Below are 27,944 nucleotides of genomic sequence, written 5' to 3' on the forward strand. Positions count from 1 at the left end.
GTGGGCGAGCGGGGCAGGGTGGGGCTGAGCGAGGCGGGCGGGCTCCTGAAGGTTCCAGAGGTTCCGCGTGTGAGAGGCAGGCCGCGCACAGTGGGGTGCACATGCAGGCCGCGTGTTGGTGCAAGGAATGAGCGCGCTCGGGGTGGCGTTTCCTGTTCCTGTCGCTTGCGCCGCTGCAGCTTGGGCCTTGGGCCTGCCCCCGCCGGACCATGGCTTTGGCTTTGGAAGAGCTACAGAAGGATCTAGAAGAGGTGAAGGTGTTGCTGGAAAAGACTACCAGAAGAAGAGTCCGTGATGCCCTTACAGCAGAGAAGTCCAAGATTGAGACAGAGATCAGGAACAAGGTGCAACAGAAGTCACAGAGCAAAGCAGAATTTGACAACGAGAAGCTGGCTTTTGTGGTTGCTCCCATCACAGCGGGCTATACAGTGAAGATCAGTAATTACGGATGGGATCAGTCAGATAAGTTTGTGAAAATCTACATTACTCTAACTGGAGTTCATCACGTTCCCACGGAGAACGTGCAGGTGCATTTCACAGAGCAGTCATTTGATCTTTTGGTAAAGAACTTAAATGACAAGAATTACTCCATGATCCTGAACAATCTGTTGAAACCTATCTCAGTGGAAGGCAGTTTAAAAAAAGTCAAGACTGACACAGTTCTTATCTTATGTAGAAAAAATGCAGAGAACACCCGATGGGACTACCTGACTCGGGTTGAAAAAGAATGCAAAGAAAAAGAAAAGCCCTCCTACGACACAGAAACAGACCCTAGTGAAGGACTGATATGAATGTGCTGAAGAAGATTTATGAAGATGGAGACGACGACATGAAGCGAACTATCAATAAAGCCTGGGTGGAGTCGAGAGAGAAGCAAGCCAAAGGAGACACAGAATTTTGAGACTGGAGTCCTGTTGGAACTGTGCTGTGGAAGTGCTGACCTTTCCAACAAGGGAGTGTTGCTGAGCTGCATATGTCACTTGACAGATAATACTCACATACCCTTTAAGAAAAGGCAATGAATTCTCCGTTTCTTACTGGAAGATTTATTTAAATAAAATGTGCTTATTAAAAAAAAATCTAATGGCCCAGATTTAATTGATAGACATAAGCATAACAAGTGGGCAAACATATAAAAACTTTAAACATATCTTAACTCAAAATTGCCTGGACTTTTTAATTATGAAAACTTATTATTATTACTGGAAGAAAAAATTAATAACTTGGGAGGAGAAATAAAAATGAGCTAACAGAAAGTGAAGCGCAGACCATTTCAATTGTATCAAAATGAATATTAAAATCCCAAAAATGTTATAACAAAGGTCATACCCTCTATCACAGAATTAAATAAGCAGGTCAGGGGAAAAGTGCTGTAGTGCAGTGGATTAAGACTCCAATATGTATGCCTTCATCTATCATTGAGATTCCTGGATAGGGTATGACATATTTTGCTCTCCTGATCAGCTTCCTGCTAATGTAATTTAGAGGCAGAAAATCATGGCCTATCAGTCCCAAAGAGACAAATATCATTTGTTTTCCATGATCGGTGACAACTAACTGAGCACCAAAGGGTAAACCTGTGGAAGTGAAATGGACACTATGAGAAACAGTGACTTGATCAGCTCTTGTGCTGACTGTTGATGTACAATGTAATACTTTATCCTTTTTAGTATTTGTTGTTGTAGTACTAGTGGTTGAACTCTGTAATTAACACACAGTTATTCTTAGGTGTTTAAATCTTAACTGAAAAGTGATCCCAGTTAAATATAAGAATGAGAAAAAGAGAGGGAGGAGATGTACAATTGGGGACATGCTCAATCGGACTTGCCCCAAATGGTGGAGTTAGAATCCTGCCAGGGGATTCCAATACAATCTCATCAAGGTGGCATGTACCAATGCCATATCACTAGTCCAGGTGATAAATTTCAGTTCACAGTTGATCACACTGATAGATGTAAGAGTCAAAGGGATCACACAAACAAGACAAGTGTCTGCTAATACTAACTGATAGAATCAAAAAGGGAGAGAATGATCCAACATGGGAAGCGGGATACATAGCAGACTCATAGAATGGCAGATGTCCTAAATAGCACTCTGGCCTCAGAATCAGCCCTTAAAGCGTTTGGATCTGGCTGAAGAGCCTATGAGAGTATTTTAGGCATGGAAAGCCAAGACACTCTAAAAAAAAAAAAAGAAGGAGACGACCTAAATGAAGGATCTCAGTGAGTATGATCCCAGTGGAAAGAACGGGGGCATCAAAGAAGGAGGTACTTTTCTCTGAAGGGAGGAGAGAACTTCCACTTTAACTATGACCCTGTCAGAATAAGATCAAAGTCGGTGAACCCTAAAGGCTTCCATAGCCCTGGCAACTCATGACTAGAGCCTAGGGAGATTACTGACGCCATAAACAAGAGTGTTACATTGTTAAATCAATATCAGGAGTCACTGTGTACTTACATCCCATGTGGGATCTGTCCTTAATAGGTTGTCCAATGTGAAGTAATGATATAGCTAGTACTGAAACAGTATTTTTACACTTTGTGTTTCTGTGTGGGTGCAAACTGATGAAATCTTTACTTAGTATATACTGAATCAATCTTCTGTATATAAAGATAATTGAAAATGAAAAAAAAACCTTGGTGTTAAATTGGAAATTACATAGAAAATTAATCAATTTTTTAAAAAAATATCATGTAGGATCTCTGTCATTAATGTGATGTACACTGTTATTTAATGCTATAACTAGTACTCCAACAGTATTTTTTCACTTTGTGTTGCTATGTGAGGGCAAACTGTTGAAATCTTTATATATACTATAAACTGATTTTCTGTATATAAAGAGAATTGAAAATGAATCTTGATGTGAATGGAAGGGGAGAGCGAGTGGGAAAGCGGAGGGTTGCAGATGTGAGGGAAATTATAGGGGGGGAAGCCATTGTAATCCATAAGCTGTACTTTGGAAATTTATATTCATTAAATAAAAGATAAAAAAAGAAAATGATGGCCTATATAATTGGTTTCCTGCCATCTACATGAACATCTCAGATGGAGCTTCTGGCTGATGGCTTAGGATTTCTCAGCTCCAGTTGCTGGGGAAATTATGTGGGTGAAAAAACATATAGAATTTTACAGCTCCATCTTTCTTTGCCTATAAAATAAATCTTTTAAAATTAAAAAATATGACTACGAAAATATATGCCACACCTGTTCAAAAATAAAAGCTAAGTTTAGATCACCAGAAACATCAACAAAATCTGTGAAATGTAACCTATAAAAGGATAATGGCCAAATCTTGCCTTAAATTTTTTCTGAAAATAATGTTCACATAAAGAATGTGGTAAAGTTACAATTTCACAGGGTTGATAACATCACACTGAAAAAGATAACATAGCAGGGTCTGGCATCTAAGTACTGAGGACACACAATCATGGTAGATATATTGTCAAAACAGAAACAAAAAATGGTAGGAGATGCAAATGTAATAAACTATAGATTGTGATCACTGTGAGAGAAATAAGCAATTTGTTAAGCAACAGTAAGGGTCGAGTTATTGATTTAATGGTTCAAGACAGTATCCTCTATGGGCACCAGATAATCCACATCTGATCCAACTCCCTGCTAAGTACCTGGGAAAAGCAGTGGAATATGGCCTAATGGTTTGGGCCTTTGCCACTCATCTGGGAAACTCAGATAAAACTCCTAGCTTTCAGCTTGGATCAGCCTTGGCTACTGCAGACAACTGGGTGGTGAACCAGCAGATAGAAGATGGAAAATTCTCTCTCTCTCTCTCTCTCTCTCTCTCTCTCTCTCTCTCTCTCTCCTCCCTCTCTCCTTCTCCCACTCCCCCCTTTCCTCCTTCCTTATCAATAACTCTAATTTTGAAATAAATAAAACTTTAATAAAAGGAATAAGGGCTAAAAAACCAATGTTGGACAAGGTGATAAAAGTAGTCCATTATAATTGCATTGAAAGGGGAAAATTAATGAAATCTTTCCCAGGAAATATAAATTAAGCATATATAATGGGGTTAAAGATGGCAAACAGGGAGGGAGGTTACTTATTTAGTCCAAGAAAAGATAGTTTAATAAAAGTGGAAATAGTCTAGTCTCAGGGAAAAGTGAGGGGAAAAAATGGCAGAGGAAGCTATTAAAAAATTGGAGGGACACAGTGGACCTATGTGGAGGGTGTGGGCACCCATGGCTTGGGATCCCAGGAGCAGAGAACCTCTGCACCAGCACTGGAAAGTGAGGTGAGATGAGACTGGAGTAGCCCCAGACACTTGAGAAAAAGTGGCATGCAGAGCCTAGTAGGAATGAGGCTTGAAGCCCCATATGGGAAAATACACCAGTCTAACTAGAGGAGAAAAAAAATAAAAGAGATAGTATGGACACGATTCTCTCTATCCAATCATCTCACAAAGGTATATGAGCTGATAAAGTGGGCCCCATTTTGGACATATGTAACAGCTGTGCCAGCTTGTGTCTGCACAAAACAATCAGCTGATCAGAGAAACCTGACTCTGGTGGGAAGTAATAACAGGAGACTAAGACCTAGTGAATGTGTGGAGCTTCTGAACTTGGACTGTCAAAAAACAAAAACAAACCAAAAAAAAAACAAAAAAAAAACAAAACAAAAAACAAAAAACTGAGGGTAGAACTCATGGTGTGGCTGAGACTGTGAGTAGTGTTGGTGAGAGTTGTCCCAAGCTCGGGCAGCCCTGGCTACCTGGTAAGAGACATTGCAGGGGAATCTGAACTTACACTGAAGACTGCACAGATCCTTTGTGTGGTCCTAGAATAGATGAATATTATACCCACTGGGGCTAGTGCTCAGTCACTGATTGTCATCGACAAGAAGAGCTAAGCTGAGCAGAATTACTTCCCTTCTGATTAAGAGAGACAGAGAGAGAAAAAAATTTTCCACAGCAAAACAGGGGGACTTCAACTACACTTTCTGCAATAGACAGATCAACCAGACAGTAAATCAACAAGGTAACAGCAGATTTAATAGACACCATAGACCAAAAGGATATCTACAGAACTTTTCATCCTATACTTAAAGAATACACATTCTTCTCAACAGTGCATGAGACTTTCTCTAGGATTGACCACATACTAGGCCATAAAGAAAGCCTCAGCAAATTCAAAAGAATTGAAATCATACCATGCATCCTCTCAGACCACAGTGGAATGAAGCCAGAAATTAGCAACTGAGGAATCCCTGGAGCACATGCAAACACATGGAGACTGAACAACATGCTCCTGAATGAACATTGGGTCAGAGAAGAAATCAAAAGAGAGATAAAAAACTTTCTGGAAGCAAATGAAGATAACAACACATGAAAACTTATGGGCTACAGCAAAAGCAGTGTTAAGAGGAAAGTTTATAGCAATAGGTGCATGCATGAAGAAATTGGAAATGCACCACATAAATGAGTTATCAATGCATCTCAAGAATTAGAAAAACTACAGCAAACCAAACCCAAAACTAGGAGAAGAGAAATAATTAAAATTAGAGAAGAAATCACAAATTTGAATCCAAATAAAAATTAACAAAAGATCAGCAAAACAAAGAGCTGATTTAAAAAAAATTAACACACCATTAACCCAAATAAACAAAAAGGAGAGAGAAGACACCAATCAATAAAATTAAAGATGAAAAAGGGTATATGGCCAGTGCTGTGGCTTAACAGGCTAATCCTCCACCTAGCAGTGCTGGCACACTGAGTTCTAGTCCCGGTCAGGGCGCCAGATTCTGTCCCAGTTGCCCCTCTTCCAGGCCAGCTCTCTGCTATGGCCCAGGAGTATAGTGGAGGATGGCCCAAGTGCTTGGGCCCTGCACCCCATGGGAGACCAGGAGAAGCACCTGGCTCCTGCCTTTGGATCAGCATGGTGTGCTGGCCGCGGCGGCCATTGGAGGGTGAACCAATGGCAAAGGAAGACCTTTCTCTCTGTCTCTCTCTCTCACTGTCCACTCTACCTGTAAAAAAAGAAAGAAAAAAAAGAAAAAGGGTATATAACAACAGACACCACAGAAATAAAAAGAGGTATCAGAAGTTACTACAAAGACTTGTATGCCAACTAACTGGGAAATCTATCAGAAATGGATAGATTCCTGGACACATATAACTTACCTAAATTCAACAATGAAGACAGAGAAAACCTAAACAGACCCATTAACCAAGTCAGAACCTCCCAACAAAGAAAAGCCCAGGACTGCATGGATTCACTGCTGAATTTTACCAGACATTTAAAGAATAACTAATACCAACTTTTCTCAAACTATTCAAAACAATTGAAAGAGAAGGGATCCTCTCAAATTCTTTCTATGAAGCCAGCATCACATTAATTTCTAAACCAGAAAAAGATGGAGGAGAAAAAGAATTAGAAATCAATTTACCTAATGAACATAGACAAAAAGATCCTCAATAAAATTCTGGCCAATAGAATTCAACACCACATCAGAAAGGTCATCCACCCAGACCAAGTGGGATTTACCCCTCTTAGGCAGGGGTGGTTCAACATTCACAAATCAATCCATGTGATACACCACATTAACAAAATGCAGAGGATTGGCCAGCGCTGAAGCTTAATAGGGTAATCCTCCGCCTGCAGCACTGGCACACCAGGTTCTAGGTCTGGTTGCTCCTCTTCCAGTCCAGCTCTCTGCTGTGGCCCGGGAGTGCAGTGGAGGATGGCCCAAGTGCTTGGGCCCTGCACCCACATGGGAGACCAGGAGAAGCACCTGGCTCCTGGCTTTGGATCAGTGTGGTGTGCCAGCTGCAGCATGCCAGCCACAGTGGCCATTGGAGGGTGAACCAATGGAAAAGGAAGACCTTTCTCTTTGTCTCTCTCACTGTCCACTCTGCCTGTCAAAAAAAAATTAAAAATATAAAAAAATGCAGAGGATAAACCATATGATTATCTCAATAGATGCAAAGAAAGCATTTGATAAAATACAACACCCTTTCATGATGAAAACCCTAAGCAAATTCAGTTTTTAAGGAACATTCATCAACACAATCAAGGTGATTTATGGCAAACCCATGGCCAGCATTATATTGAATGGGGAAAAGTTGGAAGCATTTCCACTGAGATCCAGTACCAGAAAGGGATGCCCACTCTCACCATTGCTATCAATATAGTCCTGGAAGTCTTAGCCAGAGCCATTGGGCAAGAAAAAGAAATTAAAGTTATACAAATTAGGAAGGAGGAAGTCAAACTATCCCTTTTGCAGATGATATGATTCTTCATATTGTAACATATAGAAGAGTTTGCCAAATTAGTAAGACATAAAAATCAATGCACAAAAATCAACAACCTTTGTATACACAGACAATGCCACAGCTGAAAAGAAACTTCTAAGACCAATCCCATTCAGAATAGCTATAAAAAAATCAAATATATTGGAATGAACTTAACCAAGGATGTTAAAGACCTCTATAATTAGACTTATAAAACTTTAAAAAAGAAAAAGAAGGAAATAAAAAAACTGGAAAAATCTTCCATGTTTATGGATTGGAAGAATCAATATCATTGAAATGTCCATTCTCCCAAAAGCGCTTTGTAATTTCAATGTGATACCAATCAAAATGCCAAAGACATTTTTCTCAGATCTGGAAAAAAATGACAGTGAAATTCATATGGAGGCACAGGAGACCTCAAATAACTAAAGAAATCTTGTACAACCAATAGAGCAGGACGCATCACAATGCCAGATTTCAAGACATACCACAGGGCAGTTATAATCAAAACAGCATGATACTGGTACAGAAACAAAAGGGTAGACCAGTGGAACAGAATGGAAACACCAGAAATCAATCAAAACATCTAGAACCAACTTATCATTGATCCAGGATCTAAAGCAATTCCTGGAGAAAGAAAAATTTTCTCAGCCGGTGGTGCTGGGAAATCTGGATTTCAACATGCAGAATTATGAAATAAGACTCCTAACTTACATCTTACACAAAAATCCACTCAACATGGATTAAAGATCCAAATCTATGACCCAGCACCATCAAATTATTAGAGAATACAGAAGAAACTCTTCAAGATATAGGCACAGGCAAAGACTTATTTAAAAACATCCCAGGGCTGGTGCTGTGGCTCAATAGGCTAACCCTCTGCCTGCAGCGCTGGCACCCCAGGTTCTAGTCCCAGTCAGTGTGCCGGATTCTGTCCCGGTTGCTCCTCTTCCAGTCCAGCTCTCTGCTGTGGCCCGGGAGTGCAGTGGAGGATAGCCCAAGTGCTTTGGCCTTGCACCTGCATGGGAGACCAGGAGAAGCACCTAGCTCCTGCCTTCAGATCAGCACGGTGTGCCAGCCACAGTGCGCCAGCCGCAGCAGCCATTGAGGGGTGAACCAACAGAAAAGGAAGACCTTTCTCTCTGTCTCTGTCTCTCTCACTGTCCACTCTGCCTGTCAAAAAAATATATCCCAGAGGCACAAGCAGTCAAAGACAAAATTAACAATTGGCATTACATCAAATTAAGAAGTTTCTGTACTGTAAAAGAAACAGTGAGGAAAGTGAAGAGGCAAACAACAGAAAGGGGAAAAATATTAGCAAATTATGCAACTGATAAAGGATTAATAACCAGAATCTAAAGGGCAAGCACCATGGCTCACTAGGTTAATCCTCTGCCTATGGTGCTGGCATACCATATGGGTGCCCAGTTCTAGTCCCAGTTGCTCCTCTTCCAGTCCAACAGTGCTGTGGCCCAGGAAGGCATTTGAGAATGGCCCAAGTGCTTGGGCCCCTGCACCTGCATGGGAGACCAGGAATAAGTACCTGGCTCCTGGCTTTGGATCGGTGTAGCTCTGGCCATAGCAGCCATTTTGGGGCTGAACCAACAGAAAGAAGAACTTTCTCTCTGTCTCTCTGTCTCTCTCACTGTCTAACTCTATCTGTCAAATAAATAAATAAATAAATAACCAGAATCTACAAAGTTATCAAGAAAATTTGAGACAACAAAAGAAACAACCCACTTAAGAGATGGGCCAAAGACCTAAATAGACATTTTTTTCAAAAGAGGAAATCCAAATGGGCAACAGACAAATGAAAAAATTTTCAGGGTCACTAGCCATTAGTGAAATGCAAATCAAAACCATAAGTTTCACCTCACCCCGGTTCAAATGGCTTACATACAGAAATCAACTAACAACAGGTGCTGGTAAGGATGTGGGGGAAAAGGCACATTAATACACTGTTGGTGGGATTGAAAACTGGCAAAGCCACTGTGGAATACAGTTTGGAGATTCCTCACAAACCTGAATTTAGAACTACCACACAACACGCCATCCCACATTTTGGAATTTACCTAAGGGAAATTAAATTGGCAAATAAAAGAAATGTCTGCACCTCAATGTTTATTGCAGCTCAATTCACAATAGCTAAGACCTGGAATCAACCTAAATGCCCATCAACAGAAGATTGGATAAAGAAATAATGGGATGTATACTCTATAGAATATTACACAGTGGAAAAAATGAAATCCGATCATTTGCAACAAAATGGAGGAATCTGGAAAGCATCATGCTGAATTAAGCCAGTCCCAAAGGGACAGATATCACGTGCTCTCCCTTATGTGTGACAACTAACTGAGCACCTAAAAGGAAAGCTGTAGAAGTGAAACTGATACTATGAGAAACAACGATTGTATCATCCCTTGTTTTGACTGTCGAGGAATAGGTTACTCTTTATTCTTTTTAGTATTTTCTTTTTCTAATTATTACCATTGGCTGAACTCTTTAATTAATACACAATTATTCTTAGGTGGTTAAAGTTAATTGAAAATTGATAGCTGTTAAAAAAATAGAGTGGGGGCCGGTGCCGTGGCTCAATAGGCTAATCTTCCACCTGTGGCGCCAGCACCCTGGGTTCTAGTCCCAGTTGAGGTGCCGGATTCTGTGCTGGTTGCTCATCTCCAGTCCAGCTCTCTGCTGTGGCCCAGGATTGCAGTGGAGGATGGCCCAAGTGCTTGGGCCCTGCACCTGCATGGGAGACCAGGAGGAAGCACCTGGCTCCTGGCTTCAGATCAGTGTGGTGCACCAGCCTCAGCATGCCGGCTGCAGAGGGAGGTGAACCAGCGGACATTGGGGGTGAACCAATGGAAATGGAAGACCTTTCTTTCTGTCTCTCTCTCTCTCATTGTCCACTCTGCCTGTTAAAAATGATAAAATAAATTAAAAAATAGAGTGGGAATAAGAGAGGGAGAAGTTGTACAGCTTGGTACATGCTCACTTACCCCTAATTAGAGCTAAAGGCATGCCATGGGACTCCAAATCCCATTAAGTTGGAAGATACCAATGCAGTGTTACTAGTGAAAGTGATCAATTTAAGTTTATAATTGATAATAGAGAAAGTAATAAGTGTCAAAGGGAACCCATAGATAAGACCAGTGTCTGTGATAAAATTAAAAGGGAGAGAATGACCCAACATGGGATGTGGAATACACAGCAGACTCATATCATTGCAAATGCCCTAAACAGCACTCTGGCCTCAGAATCAGCCCTTAAGGCATTCAAATCTGTCTAAAAAGCCCATGATAGTTTTTCAGGCATGGAAAGCCAAGACACTGTGGCAAAAAAAAAAATGACCTATATAGAAGATCTCTGTGAGTGAGATCCCAGCAGAGAGAACAGGCCATCAAAGAAACAGGCATCTTTCTCCAAAGGGAAGAGAGAACTTCCACTTTGATTATGGTCTTACCTAAATAAGGTCAGAATTTGAACTCAAGAGGCTTCCATATCTTTGGCAGCTCATGACAAGAGGCTCTTGTGATTACTGACATCATAAATAAGAGTGGCAATTGTTAAATCAACGAGAGTCACTGTGCACTTACTCCCTATGTAGGATCTCTGTTTTTAATGGTTTATACTATGCAAATTAATGGTAAAACTAGTATTCAAATACTGCTTTATACTATTGAGGTGGATTGAGGAAGGGAGAAAAGTGTGATCATATTTCTTGAATTGTATCTATAAACCACATGAAAACTTCTCTCTATAGTAATAAAAATTTAAAATGAAACAAAATTCATTTGTCATTACTCTGAGAGGAAAATTGAAACAGTAATTGCTCAAGAAGGAGATATGAGATGATACAACAAAGTAGACCAATACAAGTACATTGAAAAAAGGAAATAAAAATAGTTTGGCAAATATAACTCTAAGATCATATAACTTACCACAATAACTTGATTTTATAACCACAACTATTCTAAAGAAAATATTCATTTAGAATTATTCTATTGAAACTTTCAAAATTGAAGATAAGAATCTCGAAAATCAGAAATGGTAAACATTCGCTAACCACAAGAATGAATTATCAGAATTTTCAGATGAATCTAGGCTGTCTCTGAAAATGTGTGTTCATGATGATTGCCAGCAAGAACTGTAGTATTTGGATGGAATTGATAATTTCATAAAGAAAAGGCCAACCATGATGACCATGCATTCACAGTACTAGGACTGGCTTACAATATCAAGTTAAAGAGATATATAGGTGTAAGCAATGAACTCAAATGCAAAAGCAAATAAATAGGATGTTGTGAAATAAAGTATATTATGATTAGTATGAAAAAATGAATAGTTTTTAGTAGCAATGAAATTTAGTAGAATGAAGAAAAAGACACTTTTGAAAACTAGACTATTGAGGCTGGCATTGTGACTTAATGGATAAAGTCACTGTCCACAGTGCTGGCATCCCAAATGGGTACCAATTTAAGTCCTGGTTGCTCCTCTTCTGATCTAGCTTCCCCTACTGGGAAAACACTAGCTGATGGACCAATTCCTTGGCCCTTGTATCCATGTGGATGACATGGAAAAGTTCTCTGGGCTGTGGATTCAACCTGGCTTGGCCATAGCCATGGCCGGCATTTGAGGAGTGAACCAGGATGGAAGCTTTCTCTTTCTGTTTTTTAATATTTTATTTATTTTTTGACAGGTAGAGTTACAGACAGTGAGAGAGAGAGAAACAGAGAGAAAGGTCTTCCTTCCGTTGAAACACTCCCCAAATGGTCACAATGGCTGGAACTGTGCCAATCCAAAGCCAGGAGCCAGGAGCTTCCTCCTGGTCTCCCATGCGGGTGCTGGGGCCCAGGAACCTGGGCCATCCTTCACTGCTATCCCAGGCCACAGCAGAGAGCTGCACAGGAAGAGAAATGGAGAGGACTAGAACTGGTGCCTATATGGGATGCCAGCACAGCAGGTGGAGGATTAACCTACTGCACCACTGCACTGGGCCCATATCTTTTTCTTTCTTCTCTCTCTCCCTCTCTCTCTCTCTCTCTCACTCTTACTCTCACTATCTGTCTCCCTCTCACCCTGTATCTCTGCCTTTCAAATAAATAAAATATTTTTAAAAGTATACCATTATAGTTAATATAAAAAGAAAAAATAAATAAAAGCTTTTTTTAGGAATGGTTAATCAAAGAAAAAAGCACCTGCTAAAATAAAAACACCAGTACCAACCAACACGGAAAATGGGATACACAGCAGACTCATAGAATAGCAGATGTCCTAAACAGCACTCTGGCCTCAGAATCAGCCATCAAGGCATTCGGATCCAGCTAAAAAGCCCATGAGAGTTTCACAGGCATGGAAAGCCAAGACATTCGGGTAAAAAAAAATGACCTAAATGAAAGATCTCTGTGAGATCCCAGCAGAAAAAATGGACCATCAAAGAAGTACATACCTTTCTCTGAAGGGAGGAGAGAACCTCCACTTTGACTATAGCCTTGTCTAAATGAGATCAGAGTTAGCAAACTCAAAAGGCTTCCATAGCCTTGGCAACTCATGAAAAAAGCCTCAGGTAATTACTGATGCCATAAACAAGAGTATAAATTCGTACATCAACAACAGGAGTCACTGTGCACTTACTCCTCATGTAGGATCTTGGTCCTTAATGTGCTGTACTATGTGAATTAACAATATAGCTAGTACTCAAATAGTACTTTACACTTTGTGTTTCTGCATGGGTGCAAACTGTTGAAATATTAACTTAGTATATACTAAATTGATCTTCAGCAGGATCAGGAGATGGGATGGTTGCAGGTGGGAGGGAGGTTATGAGGGGAAAAGGCCACTGTAATCCAATGACTGTACTTTGGCAATTTATATTTATTACATAAAAGTTAAAAAATAAAAATAAAAATACCAGTAAAATATCTGTATTTGGATCTAACCTACTGAGATTTCAAAAACAAAACAAAACAAAACAACAACAACAACAAAAAACTCGAAAGTGATGGAACGGTTCCATAATGATTCACAATTACCATGAAATCTGATGTCTTGAAGTGGGTAATGATGAGATTTTCCTAAAATGGCTCTGAAAAACTGTACATAAAAGTTCCCAGAACAGAGGGGGCAGAGCCAAGATGGCGGATAGTGAGGAAGTGCGACGACAGTCTGGGAAAATTTAGTTTCATAAAAGTGGAATTACTGTAGCCTCAGGAAAAGACTCAAGAAAAAAACTGCAGAGGAAACACTTCCAGATGTAGTGGATTTGACACAGAGGACCTACAGGGAGCCCACCACGTAGAAGCCCCGCTGTGGGAGCCGAGCTGCAGAATCTCGCCAGCGCGGGAACCAGAGGTAGGACAAAAGCCTCAGAAACCTGAGACATTGGTGGGGAAAGGCAGAGGCCTCTCTCTCCACTTGAGCAAAACAAAGTGCAGGCACCAATTTACATATATAAAGCGGCAACAAGACACAAACTCAGTAACTTTGGGTCTATGGTGAAATAGAGAACACATCGAGGGCTGCATAAACTCTTTGTGTGGTCCCAGGGGTAGATCAAATGAATACTCACAGAGGCCAGATTTCAACTACCCTCAATTCCACTCAGCTGTGCGGAATTACTTCCTAATAAAGTCAAAAAAAAAAAAAAGAGAGAGAAAGATCCAGCAAGGAGCAAGGGAGAGAATAATCTGGGAGACTCACTTTTTGCAGAGCAAGGAAGACACTATGATGCCCCCAAATGAACAAGGCACACCAATGCAAGATTATGAAGATGAAGAGATAGAGGAAATGCAAGAAGCAGATCTCAAAAAATTGATAAGAACATTAAGAAGTTCTCAAAAACAAATTCTTGAACTACAGAAATCCTTAATGGACAAGATAGAAAATCTCTCGCGCGAAAATGAAATATTAAGGAGGAATCAAAATGAAATGAAACAACTAGTAGAACATGAAACTGTGATAGTGACAAGAAACCATAATGAAATGAAGAATTCAATAGATCAAATGACAAACACATTAGAGAGCCTTAAAAACAGAATGGGTGAAGCAGAAGAGAGAATATCGGAATTAGAAGACAGAGAACAGGAAAGGAAACAGTGAAAACAAATAAAAGAAGAAGAAATCAGAAATCTAAAAAATACTGTCAGGAATCTACAGGATACTCTTAAAAAAACCAACATTCGGGATCTAGGAGTTCCTGAAGGCATGGAGAGGGAGAAAGGATTAGAAGGCCTTTTCAGTGAGATACTTGCAGAGAACTTCCCAGGCTAGGAGAAGGACAGAGACATCCTAGTACAGGAAGCTCATAGAACCCCTAATAAACATGACAAAAAGAGATCCTCACCATGACACATCATAATTAAACTCACCACAGTGAAACATAAAGAAAAGATCCTAAAATGTGCACGAGAGAAACGCCAGATTACTCTCAGAGGATCTCCAATTAGACTCACAGCTGACTTCTCATCAGAAAACCTACAAGCTAGAAGGGAATGGCGAGATATAGCCCAGGTACTAAGAGAGAAAAATTGCCAGCCCAGAATATTATATCCTGCAAAGCTCTCATTTGTGAATGAAGGTGAAATAAAGACCTTTCACAGCAAACAGAAAGTGAAAGAATTTGTTGTCACTGAACCAGCCCTGCAAAAGATGCTTAAAGATGTGTTACATACAGAAACACAGAAACACGGTAACCAATATGAAAGAAGGAAAGGAAGGAAACCTCACAGCAAAAGATCACAGGAATCTCAAACCATATATTAGAAAATACCTTTGGCAAATGACAGGGCAAAGTTACTCCTTCTCAATAGTCACATTGAATGTTAATGGCCTGACCTGCCCAGTTAAAAGACATCTAGTGGCTGATTGGGTTAAGGAACAAAACCCATCTTTTTGCTGCTTACAAGAAACTCATTTTTCCAACAATGATGCATACAGACTGAAAGTGAAAGGCTGGAAAAAGATATACCATGCCAACAGAAATGAAAAAAGAGTGGGCGTAGCCATCTTAATATCGGACAACATAAACTTTACCACAAAAACTGTTAGGAGAGACAAAGAGGGGCACTATTTAATGATTAAGGGATCCATTCAACAGGAAGATATAGCGATTATCAGTGTATATGCACCTAATTACAGGGCACCAGTTCATTTAAAAACTTGTTAAGAAAATTAAAGGCAGACTTAGACCCCAATACACTAGTACTGCAGGACTTCAACACTCCACTCTCAGAGATAGACCGATCAACAGGACAGAAGACCAACAAGGAGACAGTAGATTTAAATGACACTATAGCCCAAATGGATCTAACAGATATCTACAGAACATTTCATCCTACATTTAAGGACTTTACATTCTTCTCAGCAGTACATGGAACCTTCTCTAGGATTGACCACATAGTAGGCCATAAAGCAAGTCTCAGCAAATTCAAAAGAATTAGAATCATACCATGCAGCTTCTCAGACCACAAAGGAATGAAATTGGAAATTAGCAACTTGGGAATCCCTAGAGCATATGCAAACACATGGAGATTGAACAACATGCTCCTGAATGAACAATGGGTCACAGAAGAAATTAAAAGAGAAATCAAAAATTTTATGAAAGTAAATGAGGATAACAGAACATCATACCAAAACCTATGGGATACAGCAAAAGCAGTGTTAAGAGGAAAGTTTATAGCAATAGGTGCCTACATCAAGACATTGGAAAGGCACCAAATAGATGAGCTTTCAAGTCATCTCAAGGATCTAGAAAATCTGCAGCAAACCAAACCCAAATCCAGTAGGAGAAGAGAAATAATTAAAATCAAAGAAGAAATCAACAGGATTGAATAAAAAAAAATTACAAAAATTCAGCCAAACGAGGAGCTGTTTTTTGAAAAAATAAACAAAATTGACACCCCATTGGCTCAACTGACTAAAAAAAGAAGAGAAAAGACCCAAATCAATAGGATCAGAGATGAAAAAGGAAATGTAACAACAGACACCACAGAAATAAAAAGAATCATTTGAAATTACTACAAGTACTTGCATGCCAGCAAACAGGGAAATCTATCAGAAATGCACAGATTCCTGGACAGATACCACCTACCTAAATTGATCCAGGAAGACATAGAAAACCTAAACAGACCCATAACTGACACAGAAATTGAAACAGTAATAAAGGCCCTCCCAACAAAGAAAAGCCCAGGACCAGATGGATTCACTCTTGAGTTCTACCAGACATTTAGAGAAGAACTAACTCCAAGTCTCCTCAAACTATTCAAAACAATCGAAAAAGAGGGAATCCTCCCAAATTCTTTCTATGAAGCCAGCATCACCTTAATTCCTAAGCCAGAAAAAGATGCAGCATTGAAAGAGAATTACAGACCAATATCCCTGATGAACATAGATGCAAAAGTACTCAATACAATTCTGGCCAATAGAATGCAACATCACATTAGAAAGATCATCCACCCAGACCAAGTGGGATTTATCCCTGGTATGCAGGGATGGTTCAACGTTCGCAAAACAATCAATGTGATACACTACATTAACAGACTGCAGAAGAAAAACCATATGATTCTGTCAATAGACGCAGAGAAAGCATTTGATAAATACAACATCCTTTCATGATGAAAACTCTAAGCAAACTGGGTATGGAAGGAACATTCCCCAATACAATCAAAGCAATATATGAAAAACCCACGGCCAACATCCTATTGAATGGGGAAAAGTTGGAAGCATTTCCACTGAGATCTGGTACCAGACAGGGATGTCCACTCTCACTACTGCTATTCAATATAGTTCTGGAAGTCTTAGCTAGAACTATTAGGCAAGAAAAATAAATTAAAGGGATACAAATTGGGAAGGAAGAACTCAAACTATCCCTCTTTGCAGATGATATGATTCTTTATTTAGAGGACACAAAGAACTCTACTAAGAGACTACTGGAACTCATTGAAGAGTTTGGCAAAGTAGCAGGATATAAAATCAATCCACAAAAATCAACAGCCTTTGTATACACAGGCAATGCCACGGCTGAGGAAAAACTTCTAAGATAAATCCCATTCACAATAGTTAAAAAAACAATCAAATACCTTGGAATAAACTTAACCAAGGACGTTAAAGATCTCTACGATGAAAAGTACAAAAGTACAAAACCTTCGAGAAAGAAATAGAAGAGGATACCAAAAGAGGGAAAAATCTTCCATGCTCATGGATTGGAAGAATCAATATCATCAAAATGTCCATTCTCCCAAAAGCAATTTATACATTCAATGCAATACCAATCAAGATACCGAAGACCTTTTCTCAGATCTGGAAAAAAAATGATGCTGAAATTCAGAGGGAGACAAAGAACACCTCGAATAGCCAAAGCAATCTTGTACAACAAAAACAACGCCAGAGGCATCACAATACCAGATTTTAGGACATACTGCAGGGCAGTTGTTATCAAAACAACATGGTACTGGTACAGAAACAGATGGATAGACCAATGGAACAGAATAGAAACATCAGAAATCAACCCAAACATCTACAGCCAACTTATATTTGATCAAAGATCCAAAACTAATCCCTGGAATAATGACAGCCTATTCAATACATGGTGCTGGGAAAATTGGATTTCCATGTGCAGAAGCTTGAAGCAAGACCACTACCTTTCACCTTACACAAAAATTCACTCAACATGGATTAAAGACTTAAATCTATGACCTGAAACCATCAAATTATTAGAGAGCATTGGAGAAACCCTGCAAGATAAAGGTACAGGAAAAGACTTCTTGGAAAAGACCCCAGGAGCACAGGCAGTCAAGACCAAAATTAACATTCGGGATTGCATCAAATTGAGAAGTTTCTGTACTTCAAAAGAAGCAGTCAGGAAAGTGAATAGGCAACCGACAGAATGGGAAAAAATATTTACAAACTATACTACAGATAAAGGGTTGATAACCAGAATCTACAAAGAAATCAAGAAACTCCACAAGAACAGAACAAACAACCCACTTAAGAGAAGGGCCAAGGACCTCAACAGACATCTTTCCAAAGAGGAAATCCAAATGGCCAACAGACACATGAAAAAATGTTCAACATCACTAGCAATCAGAGAAATGCAAATCAAAACCACAACGATGTTTCACCTCACCCCGGTGAGAATGGCTCACATTCAGAAATCTACCAACAATAGATGCTGGAGAGGATGTGGGGAAAAAGGGACACTAACCCACTGTTGGTGGGCATGCAAACTGGTTAAGCCACTATGGAAGTCAATCTGCAGATTCCTCAGAAACCTGAACATAACCCACCACACAACCCAGCCATCCCACTCCTTGGAATTTACCCAAAGGAAATTAAATTGGCAAACAAAAAAGCCATCTGCACATTAATGTTTATTGCAGCTCAATTCACAATAGCTAAGACCTGGAACCAACCCAAATGCCCATCAACAGTAGACTGGATAAATTATGGGACATGTATTCCATAGAATACTATACAGCAGTAAGAAACAATGAAACCCAGTCCTTTGCAACAAAATGGAGGAATCTGGAAAACATCATGCTGAGTGAATTAAGCCAGTCCCAAAGAGACAAATATCATTTGTTTTCCATGAACGGCGACAACTGAGCACCAAAGGGGAAACCTCTGGAAGTGAAATGGACACTAAAGATACAATGACCTGATCAGCTCTTGTCCTGACTCTAGATGTACAATGTAATACTTTATCCTTTTTAGTATTTGTTGTTGTTGTTGTTTTTATTGTTCTAGTACTAGTGGTTGAACTCTGTAATTAATACACAATTATTCCTAGGTGTTTAAATTTTAACTGAAAAGTGATCCCTGTTAAATTTAAGAGTGGAAAAAGAGAGGGACGAGATGTACAACTCGGGACATGCTCAATCAAACTTGCCCCAAATGGTGGAGTTAGAAATGTGCCAGTGGATTCCAATACAATCCCATCAAGGTGGCATGTACCAATGCCAACTCACTAGTCCAAGTGATCAATTTCAGTTCACAATTAATGGCTCTGATAGGTCTAAGAGTCAAAGGGATCACACAAACAAGACAAGTGTCTGCTAATACTAACTGATAGAATCAAAAAGGGAGAGAAAGATCCAACATGGGAAGTGGGATACACAGCAGACTCATAGAATGGCAGACATCCTAAATAACACTATGGCCTCAGAATCAGTCCTTAAGGCATTCGGATCTGGCTGAAGAGCCCATGAGAGTATTGTAGGCATGGAAAGACAAGACACCATGAAAAGAAAAAAAAAGAAGACCTAAATGAAAGATCTCTGTGAGTGAGATCCCAGTGGAAAGAACGGGGCCATCAAAGAAGGAAGTACCTTTCTCTGAAGGGAGGAGAGAACTTCCACTTTGACTATGACCCTATTGGAATAAGATCAAAGTCAGCAAACTCTAAAGGCTTCCATAGCTTTGGCAACTCATGACTAGAGCCTAGGGAGATTACTGAATCCATGAACAGGAGTGTCAAATTGTTAAGTCAGCAACAGGAGTCACTGTGGAGTTACATCCCATGCGGGATCTGTCCTTAATGTGTTGTCTAATGTGAAGCGATGCTATAACTATTATTGAAACAGTATTTTTACACTTTGTGTTTCTGCGTGGGTACAAACTGATGAGATCTTTACAAATTATATACTGAATCGATCTTCTGTATATAAAGATAATTGGAAATGAAAAAAAAAACCTGGTGTTAAATTTTAAATGTCACAGAAAATTCATTAATTTTTTAAAAAAATATTATGTAGGATCTCTGTCTTTAATGTGCTGTACACTCTTATTTAATGCTATAACTAGTACTCTAACAGTATTTTTTTTCACTTTGTGTTTCTGTGTGTGTGCAAACTGTTGAAATCTTTAATTAATGTATACTAAATTGATCTTCTGTATATAAAGAGAATTGAAAATGAATCATGATGTGATTCGAAGGGGAGAGGGAGCAGGAAAGAGGAGGGTTGTGGGTGGGAGGGAAGTTTTGGGAGGGGGAAGCCATTGTAATCCATAAGCTGTACTTTGGAAATTTGTATTCATTAAATAAAAGTTTAATAAATGAAAAATAAAAGTTCCCAGTACAACTTATACAATTCTGTGGTAGTTGATAACCTCATAATGAAAACTGCAAATCACATGGCCTAAGCTTCACAGGGGTAGGATTTGCTGAAAATAGATTACTAAAGATATACTTGGGTGATAGTTACAAGAACAAACAGAAAAAATAATAAACATAGAGATGCTATGAAATCAAATATACTGTAAGTAAAATAATTTTAGAGAAATAATAGAATAAGTAGATGTAAGTATTTGGCTGGAAACTATATGAATACAACGACCCTAAAAATGAAAATGGATGAAAAAATTACAAAATGGAAATCAAACAAAGATCAAATGAGTTAGCAGTAAAAATTCAAAGAAGTCAGTATCTGTAACTATTATAATGCAACTCTCTTACACTGATAGTAAATATAGAGTCCCTTAAACTTCCACAAGTTAAAAATATGTTGCATGGGATCCAGCATCATAATACAGCAGGTTAAGCTACCATTCATGAAAGAAGCATCCCAGATGGATGCTGATTCCTATCCTTGGTGCTTTATTTCTCATCCATTTCTCATCCCTTGGTGCTTCATTTCTCATCCCTATTAATGGCCTGAGAAAAATAGTGGAAGAAACACCAAGTGTTTGGACCACTGCCTCTCATGTGGAAGATGGGAAGAAACTCCTGGTTGCAGCCTGGCACACCCACCCATTGCAGCAATCCTTAGAGTAGGCCAGCAGATGGCAGACCTTTGCCTCTCTTCTCTCTGAAACTCTTTCAAATAAGTAAACAAATTTTTAAAAGAGAAAAGAAGAAAAGATGCCTTTAAAATTCATTACATAGATACTGTGAATTATCAAGAATCCCAAGATTTCTCAAAATACATGTACATGATGATTGTCAGTACAACTTAAATAATTTTGTTGGAATTCATGACCTCATAGTCAAAATTCAATTTGTTTATAGGTTCACAATGGAAGGATAAACTTAGACCACGATATTAAAAACACACACAGGTAATGGTAATAGGAAATATGAAACATAAAGCATTGTATGCTTTCTGAAATAAAATATTTGTGATTAAGTGAGAAAAAATGTGTAATCCAGTGGGAGAAATAATAGATTGATAAAAGACATATGGAAAATTGCTGATAACAGACTATTACAACACATTAAAAAAGGAAAATAAAGACTCAAGAAAAACAAAATCAAAGACAATAGTTCTTACCAGAATAGTTTTCAACTTCTTTAACTTTCACAAATAAAGATAAATTTAGAGTCTCATAAATATCCATAAAATGTACAGAATATATTACCTGGAAGTGGTGAATGATTACTCCATCCTAAAGTTTCTCTGAGAACCTCTGTACTTGAAAGTTGCCAGGACAGCTTACAGAACTTTGAGGCAGCTGATGAAGGACCCTTATGGGGGAGAGGGACAAGAAACTAGGCCTGGGCAAATATCAGGGGCTTCTTAAGAGGTTAGATGTTCCCCAGAGTCCAGCGGGCAGGACGTTCTCTGGGAAGGAAAAGTTAATCCCCTTCAGAGAACCTCTAGGCATGCCCAGAGCAGAGCTGCCACTCCCTTTCGGAGAGTTCCTCAGCACTCTCCTCAGCACTCTCCTCAGCACTCTCCTCAGCACTCTCCTCAGCACTCTCCTCAGCATTTTCCTCAGCACTCTCCGGTATGCTAATTGTCCCTCCGAACCAGCCAATCCCGTGCCACCTCTGCATTCCATATGCTAATGGTCCCTCTGAACTGACCAATCCTATGCATGCACATTAGGAATATGCTAATTTGTTGCCTATATAACCTGTGTGAAACTGCCGCTCAGGGCTCCTCACTGCCTGAGGTGGGGGCCCGTTTGCGCAAACGTTCAATAAAAACCTCGTGCTTTTTGCATCAACTGGTCTGGAGTCTGGATCTTTGGGCGTCCTCCCGTAGCAAGTGGGCATCTCTGCAACTGAGAGGTCCAACATTTGGTGGCCCGTACGGGGATTTTAGGTCGCCCTCAGACCCATTCTCTGTGGACCAGTTGGAGGTATAATTAAGTGTTTTCTGTTTGTTGTTCTTCGTCTTCAGTATTCTGACTGGCCAAGTACCTGACTCTGTGAGACCAGTGGGGGAGGCAGGCGTGCCCAGCAACCCCTGGTCCGTTCCCCGGAGGACGCTCCGGTCTGTGAGACCAGTGGGGGAGGCAGGCGTGCCCAGCAACCCCTGGTCCGTTTCCCCGGAGGACGCTCCGGTCTGTGAGACCAGTAGGGGAAACCCTCAGTCCGTTCCCCCGGAAGACGCTCCCGGGGTGGTCTGGAGGTGGGTCGGAGACCAAGTCTCCCTCCTTCCTGGGGAGGGCTGGTCAGGCAGCCGCTCCCAAAAATAGCGCAATAGCGTTCGATTTGTCCTAGCCATGTGGTTTGTCTTGCTTACTGTATATGTCTGTGCATTGGCTGTTCTTTTTGTTTGGGCTGAAATCCTTGCACGCATGGGTCAACAAATAACCACCCCTTTAAGTCTCACTCTAGATCACTGGAAGGACGTTCGAGAACGCGCGCGCCACCTCTCAGTGGAGGTTAAAAGGAAACAATGGGCAAAATTCTGTTCCTCAGAGTGGCCGGCCTTCGAGGTCGGCTGGCCAAGGAACGGCACTTTTAACCTCGATATTATTTTACAGATTAAGGCGCGAGTCTTTCAGCCAGGATCCAATGGACACCCTGATCAGGTGCCCTACATTACCACGTGGGAGGATCTTTCACGTAACCCCCCTTCCTGGATAGAACCCTTCTCCTTCCCGACGGAGCCCATACGGACCCCGATACCCCCTCCTCCTATCCCGGTTGTGCCAACCTCCTCCCTATACCCTCTGAAGGAGATTCGAGATCCAAAACCTGACAAGCCACCGGTTCTTCCGGCTGATCAGGACTTTCTGCTCTTTGACTCTCCCCCACCCTATCTTCCCGGCCAGCCTGCTCCCCCGCAGGAACCCCCACAACAACCAGAGCGGGATGTGCAACCTTCTGCACCATCCCCTGATTCCACGAGGGCAGGGGAAGAAGTCTCAGCGCCTTCCCCGCCCTCCAGCCGCCTGCGCCTCCGTCGGGGGCAGGCAGGGGGCTCGGGAAGCGTCTGGACTTCGCAGGCTTTTCCTCTTCGCTCGGTGGCTGGCCAGATGCAGTACTGGCCATTTTCTGCTTCCGATCTTTACAATTGGAAAACCCATAACTCCTCTTTCTCTCAAGACCCCCAGGCTCTGTCTGGGCTGATCGAGTCAATTTTATTGACTCATCAGCCTACCTGGGATGATTGTCAGCAGCTTCTGCAGACCCTCCTCACTACTGAGGAAAAGCAGCGTGTCTACCTTGAGGCACGGAAAAACGTCCCTGGAGCAGATGGCCGACCGACCCTACTGCCAAACGAAATCGAGGAGGCGTTTCCCTCAACCCGTCCTGATTGGGACTACACCACCGTTGCTGGTAGGGAGCGACTTCGTCTTTACCGCCAGATTCTCCTTGCGGGTCTCAGAGGGGCTGGAAAGCGCCCCATCAATTTGGCCAAGGTACGTGCAGTAGTGCAGGGGGCTGAGGAAACGCCGGCAGGCTTCCTAGAAAGATTAATGGAAGCCTACCGTATGTACACCCCGTTTGACCCCCTGGCAGAGGACCGGCAGGGAGATGTAATCATGTCCTTTATAGGACAGTCAGCGCCGGACATCCGCAATAAATTGCAGCGGCTAGAGGGGCTTCAGGGATATACTATACAAGATTTAATGAAGGTGGCAGAAAAGATTTACAACAAAAGGGAGACCCGAGAGGAGAAGGAGGAAAGGATCCGCAAGGAGCAGGAGGAAAGGGAAGACAAAAGAGACAAAAGACGTAATCGAGAGCTTAGTAGAATTTTGGCCACTGTAGTGCAGGATACAGAAAGGAGTAGACCAGGACAGAATAGGGACTTGGGAGACAAACGAAAGCCTCGGGTGGAAAGAGATCAATGTGCCTATTGTAAAGAAAGAGGACACTGGGTCAAAGACTGCCCGAAGAAAACACAGGGACCAAAGAAGAGACCAGTTCCAATCCTGTCCCTGGAAGAAGACGACTAGGTGAGTCAGGGCCAGGAGCCCCCCCCCTGAGCCCAGGATAACCCTTGAAGTGGGGGGCAGACCGGTAACCTTCCTGATTGACACGGGAGCCCAGCACTCAGTACTGACTTCAGAAAAAGGGCCTTTAAGCTCCAAGACTTCCTGGGTTCAGGGGGCAACTGGAGGGAAGTTATATCGCTGGACAACCAATTGAGAGGTCCAGTTAAGTACAGGACTTGTGACACACTCGTTCTTACTAGTGCCAGACTGCCCCTACCCCCTCCTGGTCAGGGACCTACTCTCGAAGGTAGGAGCCCAAATTCACTTCCACGAGAAAGGAGCTACCATCACAGACTCAGGAGGGCGGCCCCTCCAGGTATTAACACTACGCTTGGAGGACGAACACCGATTATTCGAGAGGCCCTCGTCCACCATGGCTCCCCTGGACCCCAAGTGGCTCACAGATTTTCCTCAGGCCTGGGCAGAGACTGCGGGAATAGGGCTGGCCGTCAACCGGCCTCCCTTGATCATAGATCTGAAGCCCACGGCCATTCCCGTGTCAGTTCGTCAATATCCGATGGGCAAGGAAGCTAAGGAAGGTATCCGGCCACATATCCAGAGACTGTTACACCTAGGCATTTTAAAACCTTGTCGTTCACCTTGGAACACCCCCCTACTACCAGTAAAGAAGCCTGGTACGGGTGACTACCGCCCAGTACAGGACTTGCGGGAGGTTAACAGGAGAACGGAGGATATGCATCCCACAGTGCCCAACCCCTACAATCTGCTAAGTACCTTGCCTCCGACCCACGTATGGTACACTGTGTTAGATCTAAAAGATGCATTCTTTTGTTTAAGACTGAGCCCTCAGAGCCAATCCATCTTTGCTTTTGAGTGGAAAGACCCAGAGACCGGGTTTTCAGGACAACTCACCTGGACAAGGTTGCCCCAAGGATTTAAAAACTCGCCTACCTTGTTTGATGAAGCTCTGCACCTAGATTTGGCCGACTTCCGAGTCAACCATCCGGACCTGGTCCTCCTGCAATATGTGGACGACCTCCTCCTTGCCGCTGAAACTGAGCAGGACTGCCTAAAAGGTACCGGGGCCCTGCTACAAAGACTGGGGGAATTGGGCTATTGAGCCTCCGCGAAAAAGGCCCAAATATGTCAGAAACAGGTGGCCTACCTAGGCTACCTCCTAGAAGGAGGGCAACGGTGGCTGACAGAGAGCCGAAAAAGGGTGGTTGCTCTAATTCCACCCCCCACCGATGCCAGAAAGATGCGGGAATTCCTCAGGAGTGCGGGATTCTGCCGCCTTTGGATTCCTGGGTTTGCGGAGCTGGCAGCCCCATTGTACCCCCTCACGAAGTCCAATGCTCCCTTTCAATGGAAAGAAGAGCAACAGCGGGCGTTTGACAACATAAAAAAGGCCCTATTGTCAGCCCCAGCCCTGAGCCTCCCTGATATGACCAAGCCTTTCACATTATACGTGGATGAGAACAAGGGAGTGGCGAAGGGAGTGCTAACACAAATGCTTGGACCCTGGAAAAAGCCGGTGGCGTACTTTTCAAAAAAGCTAGACAATGTAGCGGCCGGCTGGCCTCCGTGCCTCCGCATGATAGCGGCCGTGGCAGTTCTGGTGAAAGACTCGGATAAATTGACTCTAGGCCAACCTCTCACCATAGTGGCACCTCATGCTGTGGAGACAGTTATCCGCCAGCCACCAGATCGGTGGCTCTCAAATGCTCGGATAACTCATTACCAGACTATGTTATTAAACTCAGAGCAGGTCCGGTTTGGGACTGCCACCTCTTTAAACCCGGCCACCCTGCTCCTGGAACTGGGGCCCCAGGCCCAGGTAATCCATAACTGTCACCAAATCCTGGCTGAGGCCCACGGCACCCGAAAAGACCTAACCGACCAGCCTCTGCCGGATGCCGAAATGACCTGGTTCACGGATGGGAGCAGCTTTCTACAGAACGGTGAGCGGAGGGCTGGGGCAGCGGTGGTGGATGGAAAAACTGTTATCTGGTCAAGTGCCTTAAAGCCTGGAACTTCTGCTCAAAAAGCCGAGCTCATAGCCTTAACTCAAGCTTTAAAACTGGCACAAGACAAAAAGGTCAACATTTACACAGACAGTCGGTATGCTTTCGCCACTGCCCATGTACATGGGGAGATATACCGGCTAAGGGGCCTCTTAACCTCAGCAGGCAAGGACATTAAAAATAAGCAGGAAATCCTAGATCTTCTACAGGCCCTGTTCCTGCCCAAAATGTTGAGTATAATTCATTGCCCCGGGCACCAACAAGGAGACGACCCCATAGCAAGGGGAAACAGGATGGCAGACGAGGCCGCTAGGGCGGCAGCCCTGAGCCAACAGGTGCTCCCGTTAAAGACAATTGAGCCCACCCAAGTATCGAGGGAACCACCTTTCCTCTATTCGGACCAAGACTTAGATACGATCCAGCGGCTCGGTGCAGAGTATGATGAACAAATAAGGGTTTGGAGGCTCGGAGAGAAAATAGTCCTGCCACACCAATTGGCTAAAGAAATAATTACCAGCCTCCATCAATGGACTCATTTGGGACACAAAAAGCTAAAAGCAGCCTTACAGGAAGATAGGCAGTCTTATTACATCCCCGGACTTGACTCTTTAGTCCAGCAGGTGACTGAATCCTGTGTTCCGTGTGCCAAGGTAAATGCCAGACACCTCAAGCTCCTGGAGAGAGCTAGGGTAAGAGGAGACCGACCAGGAATCAACTGGGAGGTCGATTTCACTGAGATAAGGCCGGGCAGTTATGGGAATAAGCATCTTCTAGTTTTTGTAGACACCTTCTCCGGATGGACTGAGGCATTCCCCACAAAACGGGAAACCGCCCGGGTGGTCGTCAAGAAGATCATAGAGGAGATCTTCCCCCGGTTCGGCTTGCCTAAGGTAATCGGGTCCGACAATGGCCCAGCGTTTGTCTCCCAGGTAAGTCAGTTGGTGGCCAAAGCATTAGGCATAAATTGGAAATTGCACTGTGCCTATAGACCCCAAAGTTCAGGACAGGTAGAAAGAATGAACAGAACAATTAAAGAGACCTTGACCAAATTAGCGTTGGAGACTGGTGTTAAAGACTGGGTCCAACTCCTCCCTATGGTGTTGTTCCGGGTCCGAAACACGCCCTCTCATTGCGGGCTGACACCATACGAAATCCTTTATGGAGGGCCCCCACCAGTAGCAGGCTTGCTTGACCTTGCCAGTGACTCCGTTGCCGATGCCCCTAAATTACAGGCCCGGTTGAGAGCGCTCCAGATCATCCAGAACCAGGTCTGGAAACCTCTTGTAGCAGCCTACCAACCCGAGACGACAACCATCCCACATCCTTTCCAAATCGGTGATGCTGTGTATGTCCGAAGGCACCAATCTAAGACTCTAGAGCCCCGGTGGAAAGGCCCCTTCACTGTGCTGTTGACAACTCCCACCGCTCTCAAGGTCGACGGAATCGCTGCTTGGGTCCACGCCTCACACGTGAAGCGAGCACCACCTCCCCAGGGCCCCGAGGATCCGGATAGACCGGCCAAATGGAAGCTCCAGCGCACTCAGAAC

The 27,944-nt window shown here is 42.4% G+C and overlaps 1 protein-coding gene and 1 pseudogene across 1 annotated transcript; both read left to right on the forward strand.

Annotated features, from left to right (window-relative positions):
• Positions 1–209: 209 nt before the first annotated feature.
• LOC133754797 (calcyclin-binding protein-like) lies at positions 210–844 on the forward strand. The gene has a single exon (XM_062185192.1). The coding sequence runs from the start codon at positions 210–212 to the stop codon at positions 789–791; it is 582 nt and encodes a 193-aa protein (XP_062041176.1). The 3' UTR covers positions 792–844.
• Positions 845–13,377: 12,533 nt separating this feature from the next.
• LOC133754740 (uncharacterized) lies at positions 13,378–24,761 on the forward strand (annotated as a pseudogene).
• Positions 24,762–27,944: the final 3,183 nt, after the last annotated feature.

The sequence above is a fragment of the Lepus europaeus genome, unplaced genomic scaffold (genome assembly GCF_033115175.1).
Source record: "Lepus europaeus isolate LE1 unplaced genomic scaffold, mLepTim1.pri SCAFFOLD_29, whole genome shotgun sequence".
Lineage (NCBI taxonomy): Eukaryota > Metazoa > Chordata > Mammalia > Lagomorpha > Leporidae > Lepus > Lepus europaeus.

What these genes read in the sequence shown, in the direction of transcription:
- LOC133754797 (XM_062185192.1), top strand. Translation starts at nt 210, where the DNA reads ATGGCTTTGGCTTTGGAAGAGCTACAGAAGGATCTAGAAGAGGTGAAG.